This window comes from Rhamphochromis sp. 'chilingali' (assembly GCF_963969265.1).
Source record: "Rhamphochromis sp. 'chilingali' genome assembly, chromosome: 14".
NCBI classification, from domain to species: Eukaryota; Metazoa; Chordata; class Actinopteri; order Cichliformes; family Cichlidae; genus Rhamphochromis; species Rhamphochromis sp. 'chilingali'.
Genome location: NC_137941.1, coordinates 26,010,717 through 26,028,469, shown reverse-complemented (window position 1 = coordinate 26,028,469; position 17,753 = coordinate 26,010,717). Strand labels below are relative to the sequence as shown.

At 43.1% G+C, this 17,753-nt stretch overlaps 1 protein-coding gene across 4 annotated transcripts in view; it reads right to left on the bottom strand.

The window, feature by feature from the left end:
• sf3b1 (splicing factor 3b, subunit 1) overlaps window positions 1-15,991 on the bottom strand; it is a 16,521-nt gene extending 530 nt beyond the window's left edge. The window contains exons 1-24 of one of the 4 annotated variants that reach the window (XM_080903082.1): window positions 15,860-15,990; window positions 14,358-14,530; window positions 14,043-14,144; window positions 13,802-13,916; window positions 10,436-10,515; window positions 8,915-9,100; window positions 8,366-8,828; window positions 8,170-8,282; window positions 7,877-8,074; window positions 7,684-7,785; window positions 6,965-7,144; window positions 6,779-6,865; window positions 6,166-6,436; window positions 5,750-5,895; window positions 5,347-5,493; window positions 4,985-5,110; window positions 3,131-3,352; window positions 2,861-3,043; window positions 2,665-2,776; window positions 1,960-2,080; window positions 1,751-1,882; window positions 1,359-1,631; window positions 983-1,199; window positions 1-108 (exon numbers count right to left, since the gene is read on the bottom strand). The exon at window positions 1-108 is cut by the window's left edge and continues 530 nt beyond it. In XM_080903082.1, coding sequence (XP_080759208.1) covers window positions 1-108; window positions 983-1,199; window positions 1,359-1,631; window positions 1,751-1,882; window positions 1,960-2,080; window positions 2,665-2,776; window positions 2,861-3,043; window positions 3,131-3,352; window positions 4,985-5,110; window positions 5,347-5,493; window positions 5,750-5,895; window positions 6,166-6,436; window positions 6,779-6,865; window positions 6,965-7,144; window positions 7,684-7,785; window positions 7,877-8,074; window positions 8,170-8,282; window positions 8,366-8,828; window positions 8,915-9,100; window positions 10,436-10,515; window positions 13,802-13,916; window positions 14,043-14,144; window positions 14,358-14,530; window positions 15,860-15,887 — 3,885 coding nt within the window. In that variant the 5' untranslated portion in view covers window positions 15,888-15,990. Of the gene's footprint in view, window positions 109-982; window positions 1,200-1,358; window positions 1,632-1,750; window positions 1,883-1,959; window positions 2,081-2,664; window positions 2,777-2,860; window positions 3,044-3,130; window positions 3,353-4,984; window positions 5,111-5,346; window positions 5,494-5,749; window positions 5,896-6,165; window positions 6,437-6,778; window positions 6,866-6,964; window positions 7,145-7,683; window positions 7,786-7,876; window positions 8,075-8,169; window positions 8,283-8,365; window positions 8,829-8,914; window positions 9,101-10,435; window positions 10,516-10,860; window positions 11,568-13,801; window positions 13,917-14,042; window positions 14,145-14,357; window positions 14,531-15,859 lie in introns of those variants that run through there. The other 3 variants (XM_080903083.1, XR_013974101.1, XM_080903084.1) reach the window with 3 other exon arrangements.
• Window positions 15,992-17,753: the final 1,762 nt, after the last annotated feature.

Below are 17,753 nucleotides of genomic sequence, written 5' to 3'. Positions count from 1 at the left end.
GTAGACCTGTGGGTAGTGAGCAATCAGGGCGTCCTGAGAGCCGATGTAGATGGAGTTGTAGATCTTCCAGTAGACGTCCCTCACTTTCCTGGCTGGATGGAACAGACCCTGCAGAACGCCAGACAGTTTTTGAGTTTACGCTTTATACAAACACAATGATTCAAACTTTTAAAGTTAGGCCCATTTTAACCCCCAGGTGACCAGAACTTAGTCAAAACTGCTTCTGACTCTTTGTCTCTGTTTATCTCTCTCTAAAGAAAGAATTAAATATTCACTCGTGAAAAGCAGCACAGAGAGCAAAGCTGGATTTCCACTGGAACAGCTGTAAATCCCAGCACTGCTGAGGGCTTAAAGAAGCTCTAATCTTCTGTCATGCATACAAGATGCAGCTCTCATTGCTTTACACTTCACACACTCTATACTGCAGGTGATGAGTAGAGTATAACCAGTAAATGATTTAGCCACATGTAATAACACACAAAGTGTGAATTCAGATTAAGAGGTCGAGGTAAACAGCATCTACAATGTTGACAGAAGGTTCGAACCTTCTGTCAACATTGGAAAATACTTGCATTTTGTTAGTTTGTAGAAATATGTGGAAGTGTTACTGCTGTATGAAAGCTGAATAGGTTCATGAAAAGGTCTTTATGGAGCTACGCTTTGTGATGTTTGACTCCTGATAGTGCTGAGTAAAAGAAGAACACTTCTCCATGTTTCCACAGCAGAGCTCTATCAAATATCCTCCCTCTATAACTTTACTGTGTAGCTCTTAAGAGACGTGTTTATATTAAAATGCAGCTGTACGAGTAACTCCATTTCTTGTCCCGGTCTGCTCTCTTGTGGTTGTAGCATGTGCATGTTTGAATCTGTGTGACTTTTCTGTATGAATAATCTTTTAGCTGACAGCACTAGTGTGCAGACAAAAATCCTGACACACATCTTTTTTTTTTTTTTTTTCATAATTCCAATTTCTGGTCCTGACCTGTAAGCAGTACTGCAGCATGCGGCAGGGCCCGAGAGCGACCCTCAGCCCCTCCAAAGCGCCCATCACAGCCTGGATGACGTGAGGTGACGTCTCAAATACGTTGGGCCACACGTAGTTCAACAAGTGGTTGAGGGAGTCCTCGCAGCCAAAACCGTAGACACCGAGGGACATGTGCTGAACCACAGCACTGGCTGTCTGTCTATGGACCAGGTCTCTGCAGGGGGGGGGGGGCAGAACACAGAAACACATAAGGTGCAGGATTCACTGATGTCTTTAACCCTCACGTGTGGGTAAAGAGTTTGAAAAGATATGAATACTTCCCCTGCCACAGTTTTTATCAAAACTAATCAGTCAAATTAAACCATGCTGATACCTGTCCATGAGAGCATCCTCCAGCAGCGGCGTGACGGCATAGATGTAGTCTTTGCCCATCTCTCCAATGTACTCGAACAGGAAGGAGAGGGACTTCAGTACACCGTTTTGCACGTTGAGCTCAGGCACGCGGTATTCGTTCATTAGGGCCGGCAGCACCGTGAAGGGTGAACAGGTCTCAGCAACGATGGCGATGGCTACGGTCGTGCAGACCCTGTTCTGTCGCTCCTGGACTTTAAGGTTATTGAGCAGAGTGGCCAAGACATCGTGAGGACTGCAGGGAGGAAGGTCAGAGAGAAAAACATTTTAGATCCACTTTAATGAGTACAGCCGAGACAAAACGAAGATGAAACCTTACATGTAAAAGGTGTGTACGTGACAGAAGGTACTCACCCGATGGCTTTGGCGATATAACCAAACGTGTTGACGGTGGCTCTGCGGATTGCCTTTTTGTGTGCCTTGAGCAACTCTAGCAACTCGAAACAGATCCTCATCCACTCCCTGGCAGACACGTACTCAGCACCCCTAAAAATACACATAAAAGTTAGAAAAGGACACAATCATATCCACAAACCTTGAGGTTGAGGCTTGTCACCACTGACCTGTCAGCGATCCTGCCCACCAGGTCGATGCAGTTCTCCTGGACTTTCTCATGTCTGTTCTTCAGGATGGGAGTCAAACGAGGAAGCAGGTCTTTGATTGGTGGGGTCATCTTGTGCATGCCTAAAAATGAGGTCAGATATCAGCACGGGTCCTTTTCCACACCCTGAGATGGGACTGAGGTGCAGGTAAACTTTGTTACTTAGAACAGAACAAGAGGTGGGAAGATGTTACTGTAGCTGTTGCTACATTTTTATTATCAAACTCTCAAAGGTGCACTGATTGCTATCGAGCTTCAATGACAGTCAAACTCTGTACCAAAGCCTAGTACAGAGCCTAGGGGCTCTACAAATTATTTTTTTATAACTCATCCACCGAGATACAAGAATTAGGAGGGTCGCGGCTGTAACTGCTTGCTAGGCCTTCAGCTCTGTTTCAGTTGTGGTGAGTGTTCTAATACAAATTAGCAGGTATGTGCATCTGTGTGAGACAGCTGTCCACTTTATGAATGCTGCTTGCTAGTGTTAGCTGATAGCTTAGCACTCCACCCTCTTGTGTAACCATGATCACTTTTGGCTCCAAAAGGAAGACGGAAGCAGTCAAAACTAACAACTGCAAAGTTCAGGAACCAAGATGAAACCAAATGTGAAGACGTTTATTTACATCCTATCAATAAAATACACCTGTGATCGGTGAAGGTTACATACCAATGACGTTCACAATGGCCTTCAGCGCTCCAAGGATGCTGCCCAGCACCTCAGGGTACTCCTCTCCCAGATACTCGTACAGCACGACTCCCAAATGACCCATCAGCTTCTCCTGCAGGGACAGGGACAAGCAGAAGAGGTCAGTGTGTGGACTCTGTTACATATTTGTCTCGGATGCTGTATAGGCTGAATGTACCTCCTGGCACGTCTTCATGACCACGGCCGTGCGGGAGATCAGGTCAGCAGCTTGCTGACGGACCTTGGCCGACTTGTTGTTGAGACGCCACAGTACCGTACCACAGATCTGTGGCAGGTAGGGTTTCACGCGCTTCCCAAGAGCATTCACCACTGTACCGAAACCATTCAGCATGACAGAATCCTGCAGACCAAAGAGCATGGAGTATGAAACAAAACAAGAAACAAAATATCGTGAAAAAACCCCCACTTCTCTATAACTCCCTCTCACCTCTGTCGTCTGCTCCTGAAAGGCATACAGAATACCGTCGATCAGCTGCTCCTCCAGCTTGTGGTCGATGTCAGCTGCGCCCAAGTTGCCCATGATTTTTTCAATGGTCTCCATCACCATCTTCCTGTACTGTTCTGCCTCGTCTTTCAGGTCATCAACGATACGTGAGATGATCTCTGCTGCTCCCACTTTGTTAGCCAACTCCACTGTGGTGTCCACCAGCTGGATAAAGAGATAATAACTTGAGACGAGTGTGCAAAGCTTCAGACAACTCTAAGGACACGGTGTGTTTAACTGCCGACTAGATTATAACCTAAATGTCTATTTGAGTTGTGTGATCAGATCTGTTGGTCTATTTTGTGCACACCATTATTTTCCACTAGTAGAGTCACATGACAGGCAGACGACAGAGTCGATTGAAGCAAATACAGGAAACCCCGAAGAAGAAGCTGTGCCCGGTATCGTAGCTGTGTCCAAATTCAGGAACCGCATCCTCCAGTACCCGCATTTGTAGGCCGATTACGTTACAGCGACACGACGAAGACCGCCCAAATTCGAAGACTCCGACAAATGCGCCCTTCATTTCCCCAGATTTGAAGGACGGGTCGGGTGTATACCTGCTCAGTTTCCAACAATGGCGACAGCTAGTTAGTTTTAATATAACTCTTATTATTCTTTCTGGGCACAAAATAAACGTTTAACATATTTTCAGGCGGGAATGTAGCTGTGTAAACCTCAAATATCTGCTCGGTTTATCAAGACACCACATATTTTCAAAAGTGCTCTGACGTTTTTGGAGACATCTGTTACCCACCAGCTGGGGGCAAGGCTCACTAGAGCCTGTGAGAACACCGGACTCCCAGCAAATTGTTTTCAAACCCAACGCCGTCTTTCCCTACTCAGGTTAACATGATACATAAGTCACTTAGATCAGCGGTCCCAACCCCCGGGCCTCGGACCGGTACAGATCCGTGAGTCGTTTGGTACCAGGCCGCGAGAGTTGAAGCTCAGGTGTGAACTGTATGGTTTTCAGGGTTTTTAAATCTGTTTTCAGAGTTATTTTGTTATCGTTTGTACCGTTAACTCGGTTTTCCTGGGTCTTTTCACGTGTGTTATGAATAAATCTTTTTTTCGGTACCGGTACTAGTTTTATTTTGTTGTATTTATCCGCGACACCTTAAAGGCCGGTCCGTGAAAATATTGTCGGGCACAAACCGGTCCGTGGCGCAAAAAAGGTCTGAGACCGCTGACTTAGATAACTTAAAAATGTTATTGTTTGGCTTTTTTCAGTATTTTATTTGTTTCTGAGTAAATCGGTTGGCTGAGATTAAAGTTATAGTTTTTACACAGCTGAATAAACATCAAGCAGACAACTGATTATCAGAAGTGTGAGATGCTCAATATACTCCGGTCCTGTTATATTTTAGATAGCAAGGAGCAGACGGCTGAGTTTATTAAACTCCACCGAAACAATCTGCAAATTTCATTAAAATTTTAATAAACTATCATCTTGTCTTTATTTTTAGTTAGCACATACCTTAAACACTTCTAGCTGTAAGCTAATGATAGTTATATAAGAGCAGATGCATGCTGGTGCAATAAGCTGTACGTTTTACGTCCAATGGACATGATCTGATTAGTCGACTAAACGCAAAAATAATCAGTGACTAGGCGACTATCAAAATGAGTTTGTGGCAGCCCTAATCTCATACATCAAAAACACAAAAAACCCACAAACGGGCTAAGATCAGCAGTTTTAGGAAAAAGAGCCAACCACACATTTCCTTTTCTAAGCTATTTTGACAATATTAGATTTTCAAATATATTTTAAGCTAAAGAATATGTTTCGCGAACCTGTCTGTAGTTGCGTCTGTCCAGAGCCATCCTGTGCTGCCAGAAATGCTTGAAGAAGGGGGGCAGGATTTCAGTCTTGATGTAGTTGGCCTCGACACCATCTGTGCCACAGCACTGCTTCACTACCTATGAGGCAAGACAGAAGGGAAACTGATGAGTTTCTTGTGACATCCAGAAAGATACCTTAATGTAACCAATGGGTGCAGAAAGACAGCAGAGGGGACATGCTAGCAGCTGCTCTGGCAATCCTGGTGCTCATGTAGCAAACAATGTTCATCACCTATGTGGCTGAAGAGGTGAGAACGAGTTACAGGAAGTTAGTTGACAGTTTGGAGGTGCTTCCTCACAGACAGTCTCCTTACCTTGAGCACAATCTTTTTCATCTCCTCGTCAGGGGACTGAAACTCTCTGATGAGGATCAGCATCACCTCTCTGGTGTAGTAGTTTGCATACTCAGCATCCATCAGTGGGATGAGGTAACCAATAGCTTTGAGGAAAGCAGCCAGACCCTGGTGACCAAAGGGGATAACATAAGACACAATCGCAGACATGTTTCACATATTTTCCCTTTACAATAACTGGTAATGTCCGACGCTTCCAGCAGCATATTAATGGTCTCTCATTAGACCTCTGCTGACAGCAGCAGCTCCTTTGAGGAGACTCTATAGCAAGCAAGTATTCACACTGCAGCCACAGGCAGGCTTAGTGCTGGGTGCTGATCTTGCGCTCAATGCTGTGAATGCTTTTTCCAAATTTCCTGCTCACCTTTCCTCTGTGTTGCCTGATGCCTTTCCACAGTGGCTTCAGCACAGAGTCAAAGGACTCGATACCGTATGGTGTGGCAGCTTCAGCCAGGGCAGCTATAGCCAGGGCACTGATGGTCCTCACCTTCTGCTGCTCATCCACAAGCCCTGCAGAGTCGAATAGTCGATGGTCAGAGCTCCAATGCATTTTAACAACAACAGCAAACCACGTATACTCAAAACAAAACACGTCATGTGAATGAAAAATTGGGCAAATTAGCAGTTACGCATTTACTAGTTAGAATAGTTAAAGGTGTACACCTGCATTCTGCTCAAATTCACAAACTGACAACGTACTCATCCACATAATAAGCCTGTGGATGCCAGTGCTTTGAACTCTGTACTATTTAACGCTACGAACAGTTTAAGTTCACTTACCATGTTCAATAATCTCGACCAAACTGCGAAGGTGAGGCAGAATGGCGCAGCCCATGAGGATGGCGATTTGCTGCACAATCTTGATGCCTGTGTGCCGAGCTTGCCAGGACTTCTTGCTTTTACACACAGCTTTCAGGAAAGGGAGGAGAGAGGGGATCCCGAGGGCGGAGGCTACAACAGCAAAGGCTCGGGCGGTGGTGTTTCTGACATACTCGTCCATGTTGTCAATATCAGGTCGCATCGTGGAGATCATAGTAGCTAAACCAGCAGCCTGAGACACACAGAGGAAAGACACCAAGCTTTCAATCATTTAACCTCACAAACATGTCTCGAGCCAAGTTTAAATGCTGCTACAGATCAGAGATATGCTGAGCAGACATGGTGACAGAACATAAACAGCTAATGATGGCAGATTGTAACCAGCGGGTGCAGGTTGAGAACAGACGAGGCATAAACGTCCCGTCTGCTAGCTCTCATGCTGGTATTAATCTAGCGAACGACTAGCCCTGATCTGACCACGGACTGGCTGAACAGGCGAGAATGGTTCGCACAAACCACAGTCCATATAGTTTATGGGATAAAAAGACAAAAAGAATAAGGTGCTCCATGTTACCTTTGCCAAGTTAGAGATGATCTCTCTGCCTTCCACTCTGGCATAATAGTCTTCATCGATGAGCAGCGGCTCAATAACCACCAGGATCTGCATGCAGAAAAAGGACATTTAGATTGTCAAAGACACTGAGAAACCACTGAACATTTAAACTGAGCTGTCACAGATGATCGTTCACATTGAGCCCACCTTGTGAACATATGGTCGGACCAGGTCATCCAGTTTGTAGAGAATGCGGTCAATGACTTTAACCAAAAGATGGCGCTCCTGATCCTCCAGGGTGGGGGACATGAGCAGGGGCAGGATCTGGTTGAACAGGGGACCTGCTCCGAATTCGCGAGCTTTATCTGTGATCTGACGCAGAGCAGCCTAAGAGGAAAGAGAAGGTCAGCCAGTCAGATAATGGTCAAATTCTGAAGTATATTTGGCAAATCTGTTACTAAACAACACAGGAGAGACTTCATACTCAAAGAAACCTGAAACAAAACCTGTATGAGAACTCTACAAAGATGGTGACAGACTTATAACTTGCAGACAGGAAAAGCTTTTTAAAATCTTATTTTGGGGCAAAATCAGCAAAACCTTTTTAAAAGTCAGATTTGAAGCTGGGGTTTTATTCCGCTGTGAACAGTGATTAAAACTCTAGAGGAACCTGGTACTTGTCATGATAAGATGAGACCGGGTGGTTTCTGTGTGCAGCTCACAGCAGAGCATGAAGGTCTACACTGTGACCTCTGCTGTAAGCAGCAGCTCCTCAGAGAGAACGTTGTGTAGCGAGCAAATATTCACCCTGTAGCCACAAAACCTCGGTGCTGGGTGTTGATCTTGTAACTGGAAACTTTAATGCTGTTCCAAAGCTCAAGTTTGGCCACAAGCAAGAATGATTAATCAAAGTATTAAAACCCAACCTTTCTCATGGGAGGAGTTCCATTTTTAATCTTCAGCAGCAGCTTCATAATCTTCCTTTCTTTCTGCTCCTCGGGGCTCAGAGTGGACTCATCCACCTCCACCTAGCACCAAGACAAAAACCATGAACCTCAGACACAACAAACACCTGGCTCACACTGACTGTGCCATTATTTTATCCCTGCTGATGCTCACCAGCAGTTTGTCAAAGTACTGGATGTCATCAGGTTTGAGGAAAGGGAGATTTCCTGAGGGCTGGTCGTTCATCTGTTTTGTGGTGCGATCCTCTGCCTGCATATGGAAGCCCGTCATGCCTCCAATAGGTGTGGGCGTGGCTGCCAGCTTACGGGCCGGGGTACGGATAGGCACGTAGCCTGCAGGAGGCGGCAACACCTGTGAAGAAAAACACCTGTCAGCACTGCAGTCTAATAAATGACCTTCACTAATGCTTGTTGCTGGAAAATGAAATGCATCAAATAGACGTGGACCTTGTAGCCCTCTGGGAACATGGCATCCAGCTCCTCGTCTGTTAGAGGTCGGTTCCTCTCATCAATTTCTCTCTCCCACCTCCATGCCTGCAGCTGCTCTGGAGTCATGTGTGCTGAAGAAAACAGAAGATTAATTGTTTATAATCAAGTAGAAGAAAGACTAATAATAATAAAAACAAAGAGTAAGGCTGTTTACCTGTAGTTGGGGTTTGCAATTCCATAGCTGGTGTGCCTATGGGAGTTTTTCCTGGGGTAAAAAGTGGTGTTGAGGAGCCCATCTGACTGGCAGGGGTTTCATCCCACCGAGACTTCCTCTTACTGGCTCCTGGAGTCGGAGTTTCGCCCACTGACTCTTCTCCTCTATCTGTTCTTGGGGTCTCAGCCCAGCCGCTCCCATGTCCTGGGGTCTCCCTCTCAGTCTTTGGAGTCTCGTCCCAGCGATTTTTGCGAACGCTTCCTGTGGCTCCCCCGTGACCAGGTGTGGCATGGCCAGGCGTGTCTCTCCCTGGTGTGGCAGCACCGGCAGGCGTGTGGCTAGGAGTCGGGTCCCACATTCGGGAACTGGGAGTGGCCCCTGGGGTTTCACTGCCTTTAGGGCGGCCGGGGGTTTCATCCCATCGGCTGTTTGAAGGTGTGTGTGCAGGGGTATGTCCAGGAGTCTGCAAGGGACCAGAAACATCAGTGAGAAAACTGATATGCAAGACAGATTTATGTTTTATTACTGGGTGATATTCTTTAAGCTTACTTCAGCACTGGCATCAGCTTGGTCCCAGCTGGACATCTTTTTGGGTGTAGCATTGGAGGGGGTTTGGTCAGCTGTCTGGTCCCAGCGACGCTTACGTTTAGGGACAGCTTGGGCAGCAGCAGACCCATTAACAGCTTTCAGGTCCCCTGATTTGGCCTTCTCTGCCAGCTGCTGACGAATCTCTCTCTACATGAACAGATGCACAAATGTCAGGATAAATACAGAGTTCATGGATATGAAAGACTATAAAGATATCTGGTGACTGTGTCTGTTCATTTTATCTAAACAGAGACGGGTCGACAGTTCAGCCAAGGGCATAAAGGCTTAAAGAACTCATTTGAAAATGATGAAATTTCTATGAATCCTGTTACAGCCTCACACCCAAGAGCTCAACTCTACTGAACACCTATGGATCATTTCATACAGATGACAGCAAGTCTCAAAAAGCTTAATTTGATTTGTGCTGCGGTGTTGTTTGCATGTGCACATGTGTGTGGATATGAATGGCACACACTTTGTTAAAATTAATGATGAAATAATTTAATTTAAATTTTTCTCAGCTGAAAATATTTTTTTGTCAATTACTTTATGACTAATAACTTGGCGACATAAGCACCTTCTCCAACAGGGAGTCTCACATTCTGTGGATTAACTTTGGATTCACTGAACTTCAGCTGGTAACAGTAGTCCTTGTTCTGCAGCCGTACTGAGTTTGAGGGTAGCAGTAAATGAAGTCCTCCATCTGTTGCAGGTTGCAGTTATAGCCCCTTTTCCATTAGTTCCTACTCGGATCGACTCGTCACAGTTTGCCACAGTTTTCAATTAAACCTTAGTGCCTGTACCATTTTTTAGTACCTGCTTGGCAGGGTGTCCAAGTGATCGGAGCGGGTACTAAAATGTGGCGCCGTCACACTGCAGTGGCATCACTCGATGAGTCATGAGTGTCTCCTGCCATTTTTGAAATCCAGGAACGAGGGAATCGGCTGCACAGAAACAACACCGGTCCCTGATGATGAGTCTGATGGAAAGCCACAGACCGAGCAGCAGGTATGCCGTCGTCTTGACGTTCACTTTTGTTGTGGTGTTCATTTCGCATACAAATAACATCATGGGACGTACAGCCACGTTGCTATAACAACCCCACACACATTATGCGGTACTCGATTATACTGAAAAACGAGTCGAGTCGAGCCGATCAGATCAGAGTAGGTATTAATGGAAGAAGCGCTTCAAGAGAAGAAAAGGGACCACTGCAAGTGCAGTTTACAACAGTGGAGATGAGTCTTCACTATACCAGATCATCTTTGTGGCAGTGATCTGATATTTCTACAGACACTGTGTTGGTTTGCCAACCATATAAACACATCAAGCAGGAAAGAAGGATTTACAAGGAGTGTTTATTTTTCCAGGTTCAGTTTTGGTTTGCGGTTTCTCATTTAGGTTTAAATTAGACTTAAAGGACTGTCATCTGACCGTTTCTGATATCTGATGATAATAATGTGTAGATAAACAGCATCTTACCTCCTCTTTGGACAGGTTCTGCTCCAACATGACGTCCACATACGACCTAACCTGCAGCTTGGGATCCGGTGTTTTGCCCCCTGCGCGAAAGAGCATGAACAAGAACATAGGATACTCATCAGCGTACGCTCCACAACCCCGAGTTATTCCAAACACAGCAAGCACAAACACAGCCAGCTAGCCCTGACTCTTGTTACCAACAGTTTAACTTATGTTCCTGCTCTGATAAACAGCTGACTGACAGTCCTAATAAATTACATACAAATGTACATTTGGCTTTCTTACATACAGTCATAGCATTCTAATGAAAAACAAGAAGATACATAGAAAGAAGAGCTGAGGTTGTGGTGTTTTCTTTAAGTGGATTAAGAAGTATAGCCATCACTGATGCAGGGGTCCTGGGCTGTGCTCTTCAGAATACGTACACTTTCAGTGCCAAGGGTCCATCTGCAGTCAGACTTCAACCGGCAGAAAAGAAGCCTAGAAAATTTCTCTTTACCATTAGTAACACTTTGGAAAAGGGTTTGAACTCACACACAACAGTATACCATTGTGATGCATTGATTTAAGGCAAAAAAAAATAAAGCATCTTCTTGGGGTATTAGCACAATCTAGAAAAAAATCCCATGATATTTTGGTCCAGTTTCCCAGGTATTTACAGTAGCAGATAAATATGAAGTCAAGACTTTGAGGCTATGCCTAAGAAGGACATTAGCACAATAAAATCAAATGTGAGTGTTTGCATTCAAAACTAGAAAAAAAAATATTGATAATACCAGAGTCACATGGACTCATTATTTAAACATCATACATCAAGATCTTGACTTCCTTTTTGGGACAGAGATAAATTTATGTAATCAAATATTTGGGCAGTCTGCTTCCATTACGGGAATATTTTATGTCAACTTGTTGGAATCCGATAAGCCAAATTCAAAAGAGGCTGCTGGGAGAGCTGAGGTTTGTTGTAGCTGGGTTGCATCTGATTCCCCTCACAGCCTCCCACCAAAACAAGCAGCCAATGGACCCTGACCAAACTGACAAGTGCACCGTTCTCAGTGTTCCCCATAACCTACACAGGATGAGTTGCTGCACCCTTAACAGAGTGCAGTACAGGACTGGCAAAGCAGTACTGCTGTAGGAGAGAAATTAAGGACAGTTAGTATGGGCCTGTGGTATTTTGGTACACAATTTTCTTGATAACATATTTCTATTTTACAGAGAGAGTTGTAAAATAAAACTCTACTGAAACAACAACTTTGTACAAAGAGCCCTCTCTACATGCAGGTTGAATATACCTAGACCAAACCTGAGACATTCAGGCCATTTAAGCTCACAGTGTCAGGGGAAGTGAAGATGCAATAAATATGGAAAGAGGTAAGATAGCTGGCTCACAGCTACAGTTTCTGGTTTTCAGTCCGAGCACTAGTCGTCATGATAAGCTACACAGGCTCAGCCTAAAAGATGAGAAAAATGTGTAGGAAAGTTGGCCACATTGGAAAGAATAACTTGTCATTAGGGCTGTACCCGAATATTCCACTATTTGGAAATGTATGAACTGTGTGTGTATTCAGTTTACCAACATGGATTTATAAGAATGTGACAATAATCTACACTGCAACAATGATCATCTCACCTCACTGTTATAAATAAGCAACTGCCACAACATGCAGAAAGTCAATGGACAGTACTGCTCTATGGCAAAGCACCTTGCTGTCCTGTGGTAGCTGCACCCACGGAGCCTAAACTTCTGACTTAATTACAATGACCCTTTTACATACTACCACAATCCCAGCACAGCCATTATCCTTACATGCGTGTGGTGATTTTGTCTGACTTTGCCACAGTAATAAAAATACTGGCAGCTTCCAGTGCTACCTCTCATCCACCTAGTAGATGCACCTTTGGTATAAATGTACAAATCCCATGTTTGCATTCTCAGGTTATTGCAATCAGAAACTTCGTGGTTCCCACGCTGCCCGCCCAACCACCCTGTAGGGTGACAACAATACCCCATGAGTCTTTTGCAGCAGAAGGGTACAATAAGCCGATTCTCCATGCTTCCTTCCTCAAGACAATCACTGGATGTTTATTATGTGGGGAGAACTGTACCATCTCAGCTCATCTACCCGACATCCCTCTCACTCACAGCAGTGATGATCTTGCTTAGCTTACTTAACCATTTCAAATTCATACCATTTAACATTTTTAGCCTCCTGGCGTCCACATATGTGGACATCACATTTTGGGTTCCCTAGACCAAAATACTAAATTTTGCTCTACAAGGGCCTGATATCCACTTACGAGGACAGTATACTGCCACTGTTCTATCAAAATTTAAAGCCAATGTGCTCATATATGGATCTAATTTTTTTCAGAAACAAAAATCAGGTAAAAATAAATAAATAAATAAAAAATCCATGTAATTCTTTGTTTTTACATTCGTCAGGTCCCAATCAGCCCAAACAGCAAAGAGAAATTAAAAATGCATGCCATGGAAGAGTTTGTGTCTTAGGAGGATGAATATGAACGTTCTTGCTGTACTACGCTTCACTCAAATTTCTGACCGATTATGTTTAACACTCATAAAATCTGAAAAACACAAAGTTTGATCAACTCTGAATTGCTGTAGCTCAAAAATATGATATTCGGGACAGCCCTACTTGTTAGGCAGCGCTTTACGCTGAGGCCCAAGACAATTTGCAGTTTGACAAGTCTCTCAAGTTTCTCTGTTAACTCTTAAAGAAAATAAAATTATGCTTCTGGTTCAACTACCACCAGAGCATATTAATGATATTCCCCTTATATATTTTATATTCACCTATAAAGCTGTGCCCAGTGTGGTAAAGCACAGGACGTGGGCAGCTAAATGAGCTAACCTTCATCCTCAACTTCTGTGACAAGCGGACACTGCACTTTCCCATCATAAATCACATTGGGTTGTTAACCCTTCGACCCACACACAACCCATCTGCAACCCATGTTTGTTAGGCAATAAACACCTAACCACCTCTCCCCCTGAAAAGCATGGTAACCCTATAATACCTTTAATGCATGCACCAAATTAAAATCCCAACAACACTGTCCCAAACTGCAATTATGGAAATGAATTGTGAGCCCACACTGACATTTGTTGGAAACAGTTGGAAATTTATAGTGGGAGAAAAACAGCGACACAAAATGTACATGAGGAAAGGATTGACCACAGGGAAGGCATTGAGTCTGGGAGGCAAGCTATTGCATTGTGGTCGAAGGGTTGAACAGTAAAAACTATTGGTGCAAAAAACAGAAAAAAAAGAAAAAGAAAAAAGGGGGAGGAGGCAAGGAACTTGGGAAGATGTAAAAAGGTCACAAAAGAACAAAATTTACCATCTGCAAAGGGGTCGAGACGCTCAGGAGAGATGATCATCTGTCTGCGCCGAGCCTTGTATTCATCCTCCCGCTCTGCAATCTTCTGTGGCCGATGCTCTGCAAATGGGTCGTACTGCAAAGATTAAGCACAAAACATGCGATGATTAGTAAAATAGGATTTTGTACAAGCCTGTTTTTTCATTTAAAAAATTAGATCCCGTTTTAACTGGAATTTAGCCCAAACAGTGAATGAACATACCTGTTCATCTGACTGTGGAATGGCATTAAGTATTGCCACTGGCGCGTGGTACCCTGGCTTCTTTTGTCCCAACAAGCTTGTTGACGTATCATCTTCATCGTCCTGAGGTAAGAAAGAGAATAAATGAGTCTATTCAAATTTTGCCAAACTGGCAAGGTTCTCCTCAAATCCCCAAAGCAAGCAGAGGGGAGCAGTCAAGCTCCTTACAAAACTGACAAAGGACAACCTGTGGCTCACAAAACAGCATTCTTGGAAGAAGCTACTTTGTTTGATTTGGAAAAGGAAAAAAAAAAAAAAAACAAACCAAATACTTGCCTCCTCTTGCTCATTGGCAGCAATGGAAGTAACGTATCCTGCAAAGCGACTGTCGCTGCCTTCATAGATCTCTGGGTCAAAAACGCCAGTGGAGATCAGGCCCACTCCCTGCTCTCCATCCTCCAGCAGGGAGGCCTTCATCCCCTGGATCTCCAGGATCTGGGCCTCGATATCTGTAGGGGCACAAGGAAACATGGTGAAAAACTACCTGTATAGGTAAGCATGGATGACTGACATACACCCCGATATCAGCAGTGGTGAATGGAATCTATAAATATTATATTTACTGAAATTTATCTGAGGCATGACTTCAGTTTGTGCTGGATAAGGATGTAAAACCAGTGTGATAGAGCGTACTGTAAAATTTGATAACATGCCCATATATATATATTTTTTTAATTTAGTTCATCCCTTGGCACAGGGAAACAAAGGAATGCTTCATAAAAGGAAAAAAGAAAAAAAAGCCTTTAGCTCTTCATCGTGGAATTTTTGTACATTTAATTAGAAGGATCTCCAGTGTTTCTTAGCAAAGAGAAAAAACAGATGGGGTATTGTACTTGCAAACGATGCTCTCAAAGAGATTTAGTCGTTAAAAAATGCTTTAACCCCACACAGAGAATTGGACTGATTGGCAAAGACTAGCAAACGGGCCTTTATTTGCACTTTCACACCTTAAATCAAGCTCAAATACTTCCTTACACTCTGCCTGTTAATATCACCGTATATGACTGTAGTTTTTGATGTAACCATGATCCCGCACTACAATTAAGTTTGGCTCACTCTGTTTATTTACTTTACTGTGAGGTTGCTTTAATCTTATGCATTTATTTTATTCTATTTTGCAGTACAGGGCTTTATGAATGCACGCCTGTGAACAGCGCTTTAAAAATAAACGTTACTGACATAATTTCTGCTTTCACAAACAAAAACTGGGTCATGTAACTCTCAGTCAAGTCATGTCCAAAAAGTGCATTAGAATATTTTACAGAAAAGGGTTAACTATTACCAATACTTGCTACAGAACACCGACTTTGAAGCTAATATCAGGGTCTGCTGCCGAACACCAATTGCTGTAGGCATGGTAAACGCTTGTTAGAGGTTGCTAATGCTAACTCGGTTAGCCACGAGAATCACTGAGACGTTAAAGAATTACCATCCCTTGGATTACACAGTAACAACAACAAGTAATACTAGCTTAAAGGCGTATCTGACCAAGACAAAAAGCCCAAATGGCGCCTACTATTGCATGCAACTGTGCAATAAGCTGAGAAAAATAGTCCACTCCAGCTAACAAGAAAGCTAAGCACTAACCACCAGCGCCATTATCTAAAGCTCCGCGTTGCGTCGTATAAGGCCTGGTGCTTATCGCCTTTTTCGCAAATAAACAGGAGCATTACCGTCAACAGAAATACCAGAAAATTCACCGCAATATTTACTGACACCATAAAGTAAAATACATGGTAAAACAGAACATATTTATGGAGGTTTTAGCAGTAATTTACCTTCGTGCGTTTTGGCGATCTTCGCCATTTTGGTGGCGGTTGTTCGAGACTGAAAGCGGATGTGACTTAATTCAGAGTTCCGTGTCTTTCCAGCTGTTCTCAGACCAGTTTCCAATCGCTCAGTAGTTATATTGCTAGTAGTAGCATAAGTATTAGACGTAGTATATTGACACACTTATAAAAGTTGTAGATACATTGAAGCAATTAGTATGTAACTTTCCGTCCATGTTTGATGTGTAATGTCCACTAGCCTAATTTTTTTTAAACCCCATTAAAAAGTCTTAATTGACGCAGCCCTCCAATTGTCCTTCCTCATTTTATTCAGATTTCCCAGGTGTTTTTTAAGACTGCTAGAAGCAGCACTCTGATCCTTTAAGGACAGACGTTTATCAACTGAAATGGAGAATGTCTGCTGACAGAAATCACCTGAGTAATATCTCCTTGCACAGCTCCTTCTTTGTCTCCTGGAGTAGCCTACATTAAATAATTGGTCTACTTTGTAAAAACGTATACCAAAAAGCCTGTAATTTCACTGTGTATGCCACAGAAGTGAAAGGGATAATAAGACAGGTTTGGTTGATTAGAAGACTTGTTTTTCACAGGGGCTATTCTGGCATGCAGCAGTAGGTAAACATAAGACTTTTCTAACACCTGGTTCAGAATTGTAACTTCAACTTAAGGCATTTAACCTCTCGCATTACTAACATCTGTGTTTACCTAGTATTTCACGTGAAACTAGCTTCTTTGAAAGAGATGTATGGTTGGTAAAGTTTCTTCCCCAAATGTCTGCACAAAACACCTGTGATTATAGTTTATGTCCTTTTCTCATAAATGCCCAGGTGTTATTTCTTAGATTTTCTTGTGCCCCTATTGGCTAGAGGACCTATATCTGAAACACTGCATGGGAGGCTGTAGCTCACAAGGTATAGCAGGTCATCCACAAAGGCTGGTGGCTAGATCCCTGGCTACATGAAATATCCTTGGGCAAAATACTGAACACAGAGTTTCTCTCAGATGCATAGGAGTATGAATCTGTGTGAATGTTGGAAAACAGAAAAAAGTGCTTGTATGAATGGCACATGCTGTATAAAGTGCTTTGAGTTTGAGTGCTCCAGCAGAGTAGAAAAGCTATATCCATCTACTACAGACAATACTTGTGGAGCTAATTGTGAAGCTTTTTCCTTTTCACAGAAAATTAAATTTAAGGAACCAGCCGTGCATTTCGGTTATTAGAAAAGGAAGCTACATGACAGAAGGATGAGGAATATAGCTGTGGGGAAAGTGACTGATTAGATTGAAAACAGTTGAGTTTTACCTGGTGGCTCAGCAGAAAGATGCCAGAAGATGCATGTCCTTGCAGGAAAAACTTGTACCACCAGCTGTGAGGTACTTGACACAGAAGGCAAAGTTTGGATAATAATGATGCCGCCAAAGTGTCCACAAACAACCCTGACTGGGGAGAAATGTTTATACAATTGACAGTTTCTGTGTTTAACCTGAAACCACACTGAACTTTTTTTTTTTTTTTAAACTTTCATGAACTTTACTAAAGTGTATGTTATAACATATATTTTGGATAAGAACACCAGTGCTGATAAGGATATATCATTTCCTTCAATATTTATTCATATATATAATAAATGCACCTTACATGTTAGTAAAACAAATATAATGTATCACGATAAGCAAAGAAACTTTCATAATTTACCCCTGAATTGATGTATAAGTAAACAGCTCCCCTTTCATTTTTAAAAAGATTAAAAAAAAAAGCACACAGACAGAAACCTGTTCACTTTCACTTTCAATGTCTTCCTTACTGCAAATAAATTTAAATATTTCTTTCACTTTGTTATTCAAAAATAGTAGAAACTGTATTCTAACAAATTTGCCCAAC